This window comes from Frankliniella occidentalis, unplaced genomic scaffold, assembly GCF_000697945.3.
Source record: "Frankliniella occidentalis isolate FOCC.00 unplaced genomic scaffold, Focc_3.1 Scaffold126, whole genome shotgun sequence".
In the NCBI taxonomy this organism is placed as follows: domain Eukaryota; kingdom Metazoa; phylum Arthropoda; class Insecta; order Thysanoptera; family Thripidae; genus Frankliniella; species Frankliniella occidentalis.
The window spans coordinates 60,025-73,690 of NW_026267253.1; the positions used below are offsets into that span (position 1 = coordinate 60,025).

Sequence of the window (13,666 nt, forward strand, 5' to 3'; positions counted from 1 at the left end):
CCAGATCTCAGCTGTGACTGACACCCGAAGACACTTGGCCAGCAGAGCAGGAAAAATGATAACGGACGGGATTCGAACTACCGACCATCCCCACGATCTACCAACGATTACGCTTTAACACGCTCGGCTACCAGCTTGCTCCTTCGGGGCCGAGATCTGAGCTCGGTCCTGCCGAACGGGAGACAAAATGCGACAAAGAAAAAATTTGCCCCCGCCCGGGAGTAGATCTTAGGGCCGACAATTTTAGTTCGGATGATGCTGCATGCGGTCATGTCGACTGACTGTAGCTACCTACAACTGTTTAACTACAAAAGGGGCGTGTGGCTCGTGGTGTCGGACATCGTATGTTGCCACATTTTTGACCACATTTTTGTATCCATGAACAGGGACGTGTCTTTTACTACCACTTGTCGCCGCGACACGCGTTGTCGCTTGGACGCCTGCGAGGTAGGCCACGGCTTCTCTCTAAGGCGCCTGTCGTGACGGGGACTTCGGGCTTAGGCTCCTTTTGACCTCAGGCTCCTAAATCCTTTCAAAAGCTAAGAAGTGACGCCGTGTCAATCTAGGCGTGGGTCGATGATTGTCGCTGAACACGCCTGGAGGGTAGGCAATGCTTTCCTGAATCGGAGCCCCGCGCCGCGGTCCCCTGCCCCCCGAGTGCTCGGACTAGGTGAGAGCTTCGGAGAGGCATTGGTATATTTCGTTTTCGCTTTAGTTCTTAGCGCTGTCCCAGGTAGCAAGGCCTGCATTTTTTGCGCATTGAAAGCGCCACAAATGCAGGTCAATGCGCTAAAAATGCGCATTCTACGCGCGGCTCTGCTACCTGGGGTTTACTTCTGATTGATATTGTAGCATTGGCGGAAGTAATGAATTCGTCTATAGACGGTTCAGTTTTCAGTTTAGGCTGACTCGGGCACTGTCGGCTGTAGCTACAATCCTGTAGCTACAAACAGGGACGTCGACATAGGGACCAAGTAAGCTCAAACTGAACCGTCTATAGACGAATTCATTTCTTCCGCCAATGCTAGAATATCAACCACAGAAGTTAACAGCGCTTAGAAATAAAGCGTAAACGAAAGCATCTCCGAAGCTCTCGCCTTGTCCGGGATGTGATCCTTTAGGGTTCCCGACCCACGCAACATGTGGCCGCAGTGCAGTGGGGACCAAGAATCCTAGGACTCTATGGGGAACCTCTGGGAAGACTTTTGGCGGAGGACGCCTGGGGTAGGGTAGGCAATCCCGCCTCGCTTGTTCGGGATGTGATCCTTTGGGGGTACCTACCTCCCGCCCCGTGCATTGTTGTGTGGCTGCAGGGGCTAACGCCAGCGAAGTGCTGTGGCTGAGAGTGCCTGGAGAGTAGGTATGGTGTGGTCAGACGTTACTCAATAGTTCAACGAAAATTTAAGTGAATTAATGCGTGAGAACTTCCCCAGGTAAAACTGTCCCTGTTTGCAGCCTCAGGGCTGTAGCTACAACCGACATGACCTCCAGTGTGTGGCAACAACTTCGGCGACCGGAGCATAATCCGAACACTGTAATGACTGCTTATCGCGCCAAAGGCAGCCAACCGAGCTGACCAGTCAGGTCAGCTAAAGTAGTAACCGGACACGCATCCAGAAAAAGATGTATCTTATAAGCCATAAAACTAAGAAATAGGAGACAATGCCAAGAGATAGGGTTTAACTGTTTTATTATTCTCTCCTGTGTTCAACCAAGTACACACAGAAAACCAGAATGTCATATGTGTGATGACTTACATTTGATAGCTATGAAGGATGGAGTTAAAATGATCAATAACACACAGTGAAATAATGTATAACAGGAAGATGCTGCAAGAAACCAAGCCTTATATAGTATAAGAATGGAAACAGTAAAAAAAAAGGGAGGAACTTCATGCAGTGACAAATAAAAAGATGATTTTCATAAACAACTTTCAAATGGGTGATAGTGTGAAGCAGGGCTTACACACACTGTTTTGAAACATAATACTTACCTGGCAATAGAGCCAAATAAATATCAATTCAAAAGCAAAGCATTGAACTAAATGATCAAGTAACACGGGATGATAATATACAAATTGTGCCATTGCTGCTAGAAGCACATTTTGAAAAAGTAGTGCAACTTCACTTGGTTATTACTGGTATATTATTGGTACAATTTTTAAAAAGAAGTTTACAAAAGGGCAGTGAAATAGAGATGGATTGGGCGTTTTCATCAATTCCTTTATCATTTAAACAACAAAATTTGAGCATTTCCAGTGCATTTTATAAAGCCCAGGGTTCTTTGTAAAATGGACCACAGAATCCGACTTTCCAAAGAGAAAAGTGTTCTAAACAAATACCAAAAAAACTAGCCTTTACAATGTATTTTCAGAAAGTCTTCATAATGATTTGGATATAGAATAGTAGCTGGCAGTGATTATAGATTCGACTGATAAGTAAATGTATTCGATTACAAATAGAAAAGAAGTCTTTCACAGTAAAGAATTCTCTAAAAACTTTGCAAGCTACTACCAGTTATTTTATATCAATTTCTCAGAATTGTCAATTTGACATAACTATATGGACTCTCTAAACAACAAAATTGATGTCAGATGAAAATTGATCCATATGCTTACACATGGATGGAAGAAGTACATGTATATAACCTATTAGCTTGAAATATTTCAGTCTACATGTGATTGAAAGTTCTGAATGTGCATTCCAGTTTTTTAAACAACCCATCAATATTCATTAAACATTCAAAAACAATTATCAAAACATTGAAGTCCTTGGATAATGCAAACCATAAGATTCTTTATAAAAATTACAGGAACAGTCAAATACAACTCTATCCAAGGCTCAGTAACCGGAATAACTACATTTGGCAACAGAAAATGTTTCAACTTTTCTTTGAAATTTGTAATACAGATAGCTTTTGTTGATACTTTAAATTTTTCACAGGGGGTTCAGGAACGGATGGGGATGGGTAATATGAAATTCACAGGAGGCTACTGTTTTAGGCTAGTAGTCAAAAGTTAGCGACTCCTTGCAATTAAAGGATGCCAGCAGCCACAGTAATTTTAGCAAATTCACAAAACACAAAAGACTTTTGGCTCAACCCCATTCAAGAGACAAAAATTGGTGTATATTCATTAGTGTACTGATTGGCTAATAAGGACCGAATTCATCAACTGCTTTCAGAAACAGTAATGGATTCACTAAGCACAAATAGTTATCACATTCAATAATTCAAATAAATGAGAAACAAAACAGAAAAAAATCATGAAGCAAAAATGGTAAAGCACAAAGAGGATACAGGATGACACATAACATCTCTGTGATAAAAAAAAAAGGGAAGTAAAAAATGTTTACAATTTTTCCAAGAAGTATGGAAAGTTAGATGCATTTGTGCATTTGAGACACACATATCACACAACAACAATTTACATTCATCAATGTCAAACAATAATAAATTCAATTAAAAATGGTGCAAGAGACCAGAATTAAAAATTTGGGTCTCATCACCTGCCTTAAACAAATCATACAATAAATGAGACTACACATGGTGAACAATGAATTTGGTAGCTCAAATTAGAAAATATTATATACAAATGAAGAGAAATATATCTAAAATTACTGTACGGTTTGTTCTACAGTTTAATGCAAGAGGCTTATGTTTATTGCAACTTACACTATCACTCACTTTAACCCTAGCGGTCTTCCACTTTTTATACACTATGATGTTGCTTCTCAAACAAATACATTAGATTGAAAAGTTAAGAAGACAGACATTAAAGAGAATGGTTTTCCTCATGATTTTACATTGGACTCGTCCATGTTATAAAGTTAAAATAAAAAATAAAAGTAAGAACAATTTATGTTGATAAGCCAACAAGGCAAGAGGTACGTAAATGAAGAAAGTTACAAAAGACTTAGTACAAAACGCAATTAAGATAAATAATAAAAACAAGGATAAGATGTAAGAATGAAACTAGGTATTATAGATTCCATTTAGTATCTAAATGGACAAAAATTATTGATCATACAATGTCAGCAAATCTTAAACTAAATGCATGTCATAAAGTAGTAATACTGGCAGATGCCAATAGCACATGAGACAGTGCTGACTTTATGTATATACAAAAATAATAACATAAAAATCCTGAATTCCTAACATGCTTATCAATAACAAGTAATGTCAAAGCTTTAAATCATAACTTGTAGTGCCTATTACAAGCTAAGCATGTACATACCTACTACAATTTGGGTTATATTGATGAGAGCTATCTATGGCTTGTCAAAGAGGACAAAAAAACGATACAATGGAAAGACAAACAAAACTTGGGTCGAAACCATCTGTTCTACTTGTAAATGCATCATACTAAAATAAGCAATCAAACACACTATCACTGGTGACACTAATCAGTCCAAAACATGATATAGCAAGCTGAGGAGGCCTGAATGATGTACAATATCAAGACTCACTGCTGAAAAATACGTAAAATAAAAAGCATCACTTCAAGATAAGACCCTTCCTCATCAGTCTCTTCTTTACTGTTCATGGAAACGGTATTACCAAAAAGTGAAAGTTCAAAATAATGTCTTAAATAAATAAGAAGACAATCAACAACTATGAGTGAGCAATATGTGTTTGTTATTTACTACAATTAAGTGTTCTGTGCTTCTAGAAGTCAAGCACCAAAATATAATAATAATAGTAATGCCAACTTCTTTGATGTAATGGTAACACTGCTTGACTTTTGTTTTGAAAAGGTTGGATTGTGATTAGTGTTACACAAATGAGTACACTAGATTGCCCACCTATCCCCTATCTCGGCCCAGTTTAAGAAGGCAACTTGGTCAGGTACGATGAGACTGACCTGGAAAAAGACAGTTCAGAATAATAGACATTTAGAATGAATTTCTTAACACTGCTTGTTGACACTTTACCAAAAGTGCACACACAAAGATGAAATTACCAAATTTCAGCCCGGCAACGTGCCATGAGGCACTCGCAAGGCATGGGGCCAGTCGGGGAGGTGGGCGCGGTCTCAGTATGATGAAGCTTCTTTGTATTCAGAACCCTCCATGGTGAAGAAATCTTCCAACTTCCATTGAAGAGTTTCAAAGGTTGGCCGCTTCATGGGATCCTTGTGCCAACATTCCAGCATGATGTCGTACAAAGCACTAGGACATTGATTAGGGCAGGGCATGCGATACCCATGTTCCACCTGATGCAAAACCTCAGCATTTGTCATACCTAAAAGACAACATGAGGTCATTATTAGCATTTCATTCAATTTAAATATTAATAATATACATTTGATGATGGCAAACAGTTTGAAACAAATAAAGTTTACCTGGATAAGGTATGCGTCCATAAGTTACCAACTCAGTCAAGAGAATACCAAAACTCCAAACATCTGACTTGATTGAGAATTTGCTATAGTTAGCAGCTTCTGGGGCAGTCCATTTGATGGGGAAACGTGCACCAACACGAGCTTCATATTCATCCTCCTATAGAGTATAGAACAAAATTATGATTATTCTCCTAAGTTAAACAGAGAACCATCTGATGCAATGAACCAAAGTTTTTACCTTGATCAAACGAGCCAAGCCAAAGTCAGCTATCTTCACAATATTATTGTCTCCAACTAATACATTTCTAGCGGCCAAATCACGGTGGATATAATTCTGAGACTCAAGGTATGCCATTCCAGCAGCTATCTGAGCAGACATATCTATCAGTTGAGCGAGTTTAAGCCCACGTCCTTTGCCTGTAGAGAAATTGTTTCTTAGTGAATAGGCAAAATAGATAAAGTGGAAAAAATCTTTCAGTTCTCAACAGCTAACACTTCACTTACCTTGAAGAAAGTCTAACAAGCTCCCATTTTTCATTAGCTCTGTGATAATATAGATTGGCTCTTCCATGGTACACACAGCATATAATTGGATGAGTTTGGTATGTCGTAGTTTTTTCATTATTTGTGCTTCTGCAAGGAAGTCTTTAGGATCCATGGTACCTGTAAACATTCCATAGAAAGAAAAGCGTTAGAAGTCAATTAATTATGGTTAATAGTAAGATTATTTTTTTAAAGTAACAAAGAAAGATAGTCATACCTGGTTTTAAGGTTTTAATGGCAACAGGGGTTGTGTTGTTCCAAAGACCTTCCCACACCTCTCCAAACTGCCCATGCCCAAGCTTACGAACAAATTTCAATGATTGGCGGTCTATTTCCCACTGATCACGTGTTGAATGTGATAGTCCTCCAGTGACAGGCTTTTCAATCTGTAATAGAAATACAGGATAAGTTAGTAAAACTTACCTGAACATAACTAGCAGCAAAAAGTTGCTGAGACAGCAAAAACAATCAAAAGAAAAACACAATCATGAGTGCAACATAAAAAAAGTGAATTGGTTAAGAGGTGAAAACTGATAATGAACACCCCAGGGTATGAGAAGATAGGGGCATAAGTGTTTAATAACAGTACCATCAAAGAAAGAGCTTTGAAATAAAAATAAGTTTTGAGGGTTCTATGCATGCTTTATAGCATAAGACAATATTTTGAGCAGATACTAAAATCCATGCTTTCTAATGTTTAATTCTTTGTAATTCTTTCAGTAGCAAAGATTTATAATTTTCAATATCATGATTAGTAAAAAGTATTTGTCACAGTTAAAAATTCAAAATTTGCATTACAGGAAAAGTTCCTGTAGCTCTTTCGTAGCGGGCACAAAAGAAAGAATCCCCCCCACTCACACCTGTACAGTACACTGCATACTTCAAAAAAACAACTATCCACATTGACATTTGCCAACAGCTTTGCCTATCTTTAAAAGCATGCACAGAACATTACATTCTATAGTTGTTTCTATGACCTACATATAACCATCAGTCAAAAGTACTCATTAAGTCTTTAAGAGTAACTTTCTAGTTGGACAAAAAAAGGGCCAAAAATATTTGTGCATGGATGAAAGTTAAAAATACTATGGACATCCATATGCTTGCAAGAATATAATGTAAGATGTTACTTTCAAAGGTGGACTGCTACTAAATCTGCCACTCAGAATTACAAGATGGATAATTTAAGTAAGATATATTGTGATTGGTTATTCATGTCTGTGAAGAGTTCAAGTCGTCCAATATTTTCAAGTAGACAATTAAGGTTCAGACTACACTACAATTGACCAGAACCAAATGTGACCAGAGATATTTTAACTACATGAAACCACATGGAAGGGGAAGACATGTCTTATAGGAGAGTTTGTTTTGTATACCTAGACAATCAACTCAGCAGATCACAAGTATTGGTACATGACTGAAATGTGCAAAACTAATAACCAAACTAATTTCAAGTATCACACCATAGTTAAATGTCCACCTTAGAAAAGATAGATTTTTTTCATGAGAAGGATTATGCACAAATTTCCAAACAATGTGAATTCATATTAATGAGGGGGTGCAGATGTGCAAAAATTAGCTTTAGACTCCCAATATCTATTCCACATTATACAATAACAACATGCCAGTCCGGTCTTAATCAAAACTACTTAATGTGTGAAAAGCTGACATATTTTGTTGCTTACCAGTTTCATCTGAAGCAGGAGACAAAAAGGATGTTAAAATTAATACCTTTGAAATTTTGCTTACTCACCCCAATATATGTAAATTTTAAATCAACTTCACAACCTAACAAACAGTCTAAGAGATATTTATTTTTCTTTAATAGTCAACTGCATGTGTTTTCGTGTTCTATTTGGCACACATTTGGCGAAGGTCTTGAACGGAAGAGAATACAAGTCTTGTAGACTATCAAATCATTATTTCTTGGTACTTGCCTGAATACACGGCTTTCGAAGATTCACGCAGAGGCCGTCAGCATCCTTGCTATAGTGTTCTACCAGTTCTTGCAAAGTGCGGAAAGTGGTGCGGCGAGCAATGAAAAATCCCCCCTCGTCCAGTTGGCGAATCCGGTAATGCTTGACCGTATCTCCGTCCCGAACTGCGAATAAAACAGCTCGTTATAACATAAGAGTAACTAATAAACAAAACATTACATTTTTTCAAACAACTTTTAATTGTATTCTTTGTTATACTTCGACGGTTCAGTTGGAGAAAATAACGACAGAAAGTACAGTATTGGAAGATTGTCCAAATTTTGTGGATACTGACCCGAGAGCGAGTAGTCGTTCCTTCGGCTCTCCGAGTCCCTGATGAGGAAGGCGCCGTGCTCGTTCTCTGGCAGCAGCAGCTTCTTCTCTGCCTCGATGCGCTTGATCTTGCCAAAGTACCATCTGTAAACAACACAACTATCGTTAGTCGCTGGTTTTTAACATACAAGCTGCCTTGAAACACCCGGCAATGTTTTTGTCTCCTTTTTAATGTAAATAAAACAAAAGACGGTGGCTGAGAGTACTATATTGGTGTCGATTTGAGATCATATTTGGGGCAACAATAATAAGGAGCAGTGGCCCGGCGGGTCACTGATAGCCCAGCCCATCCCAGCCCAGCCGAGCCCCGCCCAGCCGGGTTCAAGTTACTCCTGTAGCCCAAATCTCTCCCTGATTACCCACCCGGCCTTTCACGAGGCCGATTTCTCCCCGCCGCCTCCTTCTTCTTCTCATTTCCACTCTGCACAATATCCACATCCTATAATTTACAAAGACTTTTCTAATTCCCTCATATGATGACACGCCGCAGAAACACATACGACGAGAATCAGCACAGATCTACGAGGAAAGCTCAAGTGTGTCTGTCCTTCCACAGCGTTTGGGACGGCGGATGTCTGGATTTCTCCAAACACGGGACCCGAGAATATACCCGAATTCCTAAAAGTTTGCCAAAGGAAAGTTTTCTGCTGAAACTATTTTCTGATTTTTCTTTATTTCCTGTTTTTCTTAATAAATAAACAATAGAGTTCTTCGTTTTGATTTTTTTAAAATTGGAAAAGGTCAGAAAGCAGACAAAACAAAGTAATTCCCTTCCGGGAAATGAGGGTCTTTACCTCTGCCTATCCGTCCCCACCTCCTCCACTTCGCTCACGACACAAAGTCCCTCGCCAAATAAGCGAACCCAAACCGCACCGTGACGCAATGTAACAAGCTGAGTTCACTGACGCGCCCAGTAAATATAGCCGTGCGCTCACTGCGCGCTCGCGCCCGCCCCGGGCAGGGACTCGGCATCCAATAAACACGTGCACTACGACATGCGAGCAATGCGATCCATCATCTATTTCTAATAAAACGAAAACGGAAAAAAACGCGAGTTCTGATGCGTTGAGAGATGCAAGGAGTTTGCGGACTACTTTAAGTATTTAACTAGAACCACAGGCAGGCCTGAGATGGGCGCCACCCCGTCGCACGCAACGGGGGAGTTTGAGTCACACGGCTGCTCTTGCTCAAGAGCGGCTGGAGACTGCACTCATTTTTATTTTTTTAAAGTTTCATTTTTACGGGGATGTGTATAAAATAAGAACTGATGGAAAAGGTCAGTGCAACACCTGGTTTGGTTATAACATGAAATTCAGACGATATAAGAGGGGAAAATACGGGCGAATACCTCTGAATATGTAAAACATCTCATGTGGGGCCGCGGGGAGAACACGTCCAAACAAAACGGGAGACGTTAATCCGGGCTCCCGCTGCCTGCCCCCCCTCCGTCAGGATTGCAAAAGTTGGCGTGCATGTTGAGCGGGTCGGGTCGGGCCGGTCTCCTTAAGGGCTCCCCGGCGCCACGGAGCTGGTCTGGTCGGTCCCCCGGCGCCGGCCAGACAGGCGCCGTGCAAGGCGGCGCGACGCACGAGCAGAGTGCGCTGGTGGACAACCAGTCGGTATGTAGAGCAACGAGACGGACAAAAATGCACGTCCGGGTAACGACAGAAACATTAACATGACGGCACAATATTATAAACGCGCGGTGCCCTGCTCGCCGCCCGTTTTGAAACCCCGCGTCAGCGACACGAGTGCCCCGGGCATCGCACCGCCACCGCCGCTGCCGCCCTCCGACCCACAACAGCCCACGGGGCGGCACCGGCCGCCGGGCGTCGCGACGCCAGGAGACGGCGGCGGCGTCGCTCGAGTCTCGTCCAATCCGGTCCAGGTCGCCGCGCGTCAGATCGCGGCGCTAGCCTACTTCCACGCGACGCGCTACGGTGGCGCGTCGCCGCCGCTCCAATCCACGGCGCTTCCTGCTCCGCGAAACCAAACCAAACGAAAAATCTGATGTAATTCGCTCGACGCTCGACAGCAGCAGCGGCGGCAGCAGCAGCGGCAGCAGCAGCAGCAGCAGCAGCAGCAGCAGCAGCAGCAGCAGCAGCAGCAGCAGGCCGCCGCCAACGGCACCCCGGCGCGGGCGAGCCAAGCGCCCTAGAGGGCTCCGGGTAGGCAGACCCGCAGCGCACGCGCGCGCTCGAGCTGCCCGCCGCCCAGGCGCTGGCCACCGCGCGGCCGTGCGGGCACCAGGGAGGGAGGGAGGGAGGGACGAGGCGGTGCCAATATTCATTCCTTTGTGCTATCGGATCCGATCTTCCGCCGCGCTGCAAACCGATCAGCTGCCCAGCGGGGAGGGGGGCGGTGGGGCAGGTGGTAGGTGGTGGGGCCGGCGGCGGGGCGGCCTGCGACCGGGGCCGGGCTGGGGCCGCGGGCTACGCGCCCGGGGGGAGGGAGGCGCCCGCCAGGCCCCACATTCCTCTCTATGCAACGGCGGGGCGCGGGGCGGCGGGGCAACCTTATACCCTCCCCCTCCACCGGGCGCTATCGCGCGAGTCTCAAGGCAGCGTCGCGACGGCGTGCCAACCACGTGCAGCCCCGCCCATTCATCCAGCAGGGAACCGCCTGGAACAGCGGCGTGGCGTCGCGGCCCCCGGCGCGGCCCGGCGCGGGCAGCCCTGACCTCGCCCACGGCACGCGCCCAGGCTGGACCGGGCGGGGCTGGGACTGGGAGGCGAGGTGTTTCGGCAACCCGCGCCTCGCGAAACGTGTAGACGACAAAAGGCTGGGCAAACCGAAGGAGAAATCTGCGGGACGCGTGCGTCTCCGTCTGCCTAGAGAAGGGGGCCAGGCGCGGGGACGCTTTGGGACTCACATTTGGATGAGGCGCGGCCTGGGCCGGGGCGGCGGCTTGGCGAGCCGGTCCTCCCCGGTGGTGGACGACGAGGACGTTGATGAGGACGATGAGGTAGACGTCGAGCTGAGCTTCCGGTTCCTGCCCACGCCGCTCTCCTCCTCCGACTCCAGACTGCTGCCGCTGCTCGTGCTGAGGGCGCGCAGGTTGGCCCAGAGCTGTCTCCGCAGCTGTCTCCACTTGCCGGTGTTGGAGGCCATGGGCGAGGCCGACCCCTCGGGCTCCTCTTCCACGCTCGACATCACCTCGGACGCTCGATCCGAGGCCAGCAGGGCCGCCTCCTCGGCGCGGTGGTGGAACAGGCGGCTGCCGATCCAGGCGCGCTTGGCGTCGCGGCGGGCGTCGCGGGCCTCGGCCTTGAACAGCGCCTCGCGGTGCATCGCGGCCAGGGTATCCTGCTGCCGCTCGGCGCAGCTCTCGGCCTCGGCCAGGGCCTTCTCGGGCCAGCCGGGCCGCCGCAGCACGAGTCTCTGCCAGCTGGGCTCCTCGTCCTCGGCCTGCGACGCGTCCGACAGGCGCCTCTCGAACGGCGTGGCCCACGCCTGCACCGGGCTCACACGCCGCTTGCGCTTCATGGCCTGCGGTGCGGAGGGCGGCGCGGGGGCAGGCGGCAGCGCAGGGGCTGGCGGCGGCGCGGAGGCCGGTGGCTGTGCAGGGGTGGGCGGCGGCGCGGGCCAGGAGAGCATCGAGCACGTCTGCGTGGCGCTGGCGCGTCGCTTCCTCCTGATGACCGAGGCGGCCGTCGGGCTGGCGTCCAGCGCCGGCTCCTCCACCTCCTCGTCGGCGTGCTCACCACCGGCCTGGTCGCCGGGCCACGTCTGCGTGCCGCTGCTGCGCCGTCGCGGCCTGGTGTCCGAGACCTGGCGCGAGTCGGGGCTGACGGTCGGGCAGCAGTCGGTCGAGGCATCCTTGCTGGCGAGCGCTGAGTCCATCTCCGGGCTGGGCGTTCGGCTGGGCGTGGTCGGGTCCAGGCTCGTCTCAGACCCTAGGCCCGACTCGCTAGAGGTTAGACTGGAGTCTAGCTCCTGCTCTTCGGGCCGCCGGGGGTCCAGCGTGATGTGCGTCCACGCCTCCGTGTCGCTGACGCGCCGCTGGCGACGAGCCGGGGGCGGCGCTGGGGCGACGGACGGCGGCGGTGCAGGTGGTTCATCGCAGCCCTTGGCGGCGGCGTCGGGGGCGGGCAGGCCGGGCAGCACGAGGTGCTGGGACGACACGCGACGGAGGAACTCGGCCACGGCGTCCCAGTGCACCTGGGTCACGGCACCAGACAGGCGGATGCAGTCCACGCGGAGCGGCACGCCGCCCAGCGACCAGAATACGCCGCCGCCCAGCGCCTCGGCGGGCTGCGGCATGGCGTCCAGGGCGTCCAGCACCATGGCGACCCTGGCCGTCAGACCATCTGCAGGAAAGAGCAGCACCGTGTCGATGGGTTCCCGCTGCTGCTGCCACTACTACTGCTGCTGCTCTTGCTGCTGCTGCTTGCTGCTATTTGCGTGATCGAGAGTAACGGCGCGCCGCTCGTAAACGTGTCTCAATGTTACTCGGCGGCGGAGAGCCGGCCGCGCGTCGCGGTGCGCAGGCGGGCCGCCCCCCCCTCCCCCATCTACCTCCCTTCCTCCCCGCCCTTCCCCTCTCCGACGAGGACCGGTCCACGACCCCTGGGGTCCTTGGCGCGGGAGGCGGCGCGTCCTTGGCGACAGCGCCACCCAAACACGCGTCCCTCGCGGCGGCCGCGTGCGCCCGGCGTGCTCCCGGCGTGCGGCCAGCGTGCGGCCAGCGTGCGGCCAGCGTGCGGCCAGCGTGCGCCGCCGGGGATGCGCAGCGGACGCCGCGCCGCGCCAGCCGGAGGACGTGCCGCCAATGCCTCATGAGCGTTTGTCGCCTCATATGATTCCACCCGCTTTATGGAGCGCCGCCTCCACTTCCTGGAACAGGCGCGCTGCTCGGGGCGCTTCCCTGTCGCGTCACCCTCTACGCATACCCCGCTCCTCCAGCTCCCCGAACAAGAGCACGACGCTCCGGGGCCCCATCCACCCACCTAGCCTAACCCGTCCCATCCCGGAGGCTGGACGCTCCAGAGAACTGCCGGCCAGGCATTTCAGCGCTTTCTCCGGAGGGGAGCCCTGGGCGGGTGCGCGGCGAGTCGCAGCATGGTGGGGCGGGGCGGGGTGTGGCGTAGCGTGGCACGACGGGACGCACATCACAGCCGTCCACCCGGCGCCGGGCGTAGCGCGGCGGTCTAGCCGTTGCGTCACCGGTCATCCCGAGCAACACCGCCCCGCCGGACAGGACCCGGCTGCTTGGCTGACTTCGATACTCCCATATATTCCTCGGCCGGGGCGAGCGGCGAGCCAAGCAGAGCCAAGCGCCCGACCAGCGGCGGGTAGGCCACCCCGCCCGACAGCACGATCCGCCGGGGCTGCCTACAACTGAGGAGCTCCGAGTGGAGGGGCGGGGCGGGGCAGGGCGAAGCGGGACTGTCTACCCCGCAGGGGCTCCGGGTCGCGCTCACGTTTAGGGGCCGTAAAGGCGAGCGGCCCAAGGCTCGCGCGTTGCGAAAAA

The 13,666-nt window shown here is 49.1% G+C and overlaps 1 protein-coding gene across 3 annotated transcripts in view; it reads right to left on the minus strand.

The window, feature by feature from the left end:
- Positions 1–1,673: 1,673 nt before the first annotated feature.
- Positions 1,674–13,666, minus strand: part of LOC113201938 (tyrosine-protein kinase FRK) — a 27,935-nt gene continuing 15,942 nt past the window's right edge. Inside the window, exons 2-10 of one of the 3 annotated variants that reach the window (XR_003303192.2) lie at positions 11,066–12,503; positions 8,156–8,277; positions 7,822–7,985; positions 6,102–6,270; positions 5,846–6,004; positions 5,580–5,758; positions 5,342–5,498; positions 4,961–5,241; positions 1,674–4,861 (exon numbers count right to left, since the gene is read on the minus strand). Coding sequence is in view for 1 of the 3 variants with exons in the window: in XM_052270515.1 (XP_052126475.1) it covers positions 5,033–5,241; positions 5,342–5,498; positions 5,580–5,758; positions 5,846–6,004; positions 6,102–6,270; positions 7,822–7,985; positions 8,156–8,277; positions 11,066–12,480 (2,574 nt within the window). In the remaining 2 variants the exon portion in view is untranslated. Of the gene's footprint in view, positions 5,242–5,341; positions 5,499–5,579; positions 5,759–5,845; positions 6,005–6,101; positions 6,271–7,821; positions 7,986–8,155; positions 8,278–11,065; positions 12,504–13,666 lie in introns of all 3 variants that reach the window. The other 2 variants (XR_003303194.2, XM_052270515.1) reach the window with 2 other exon arrangements.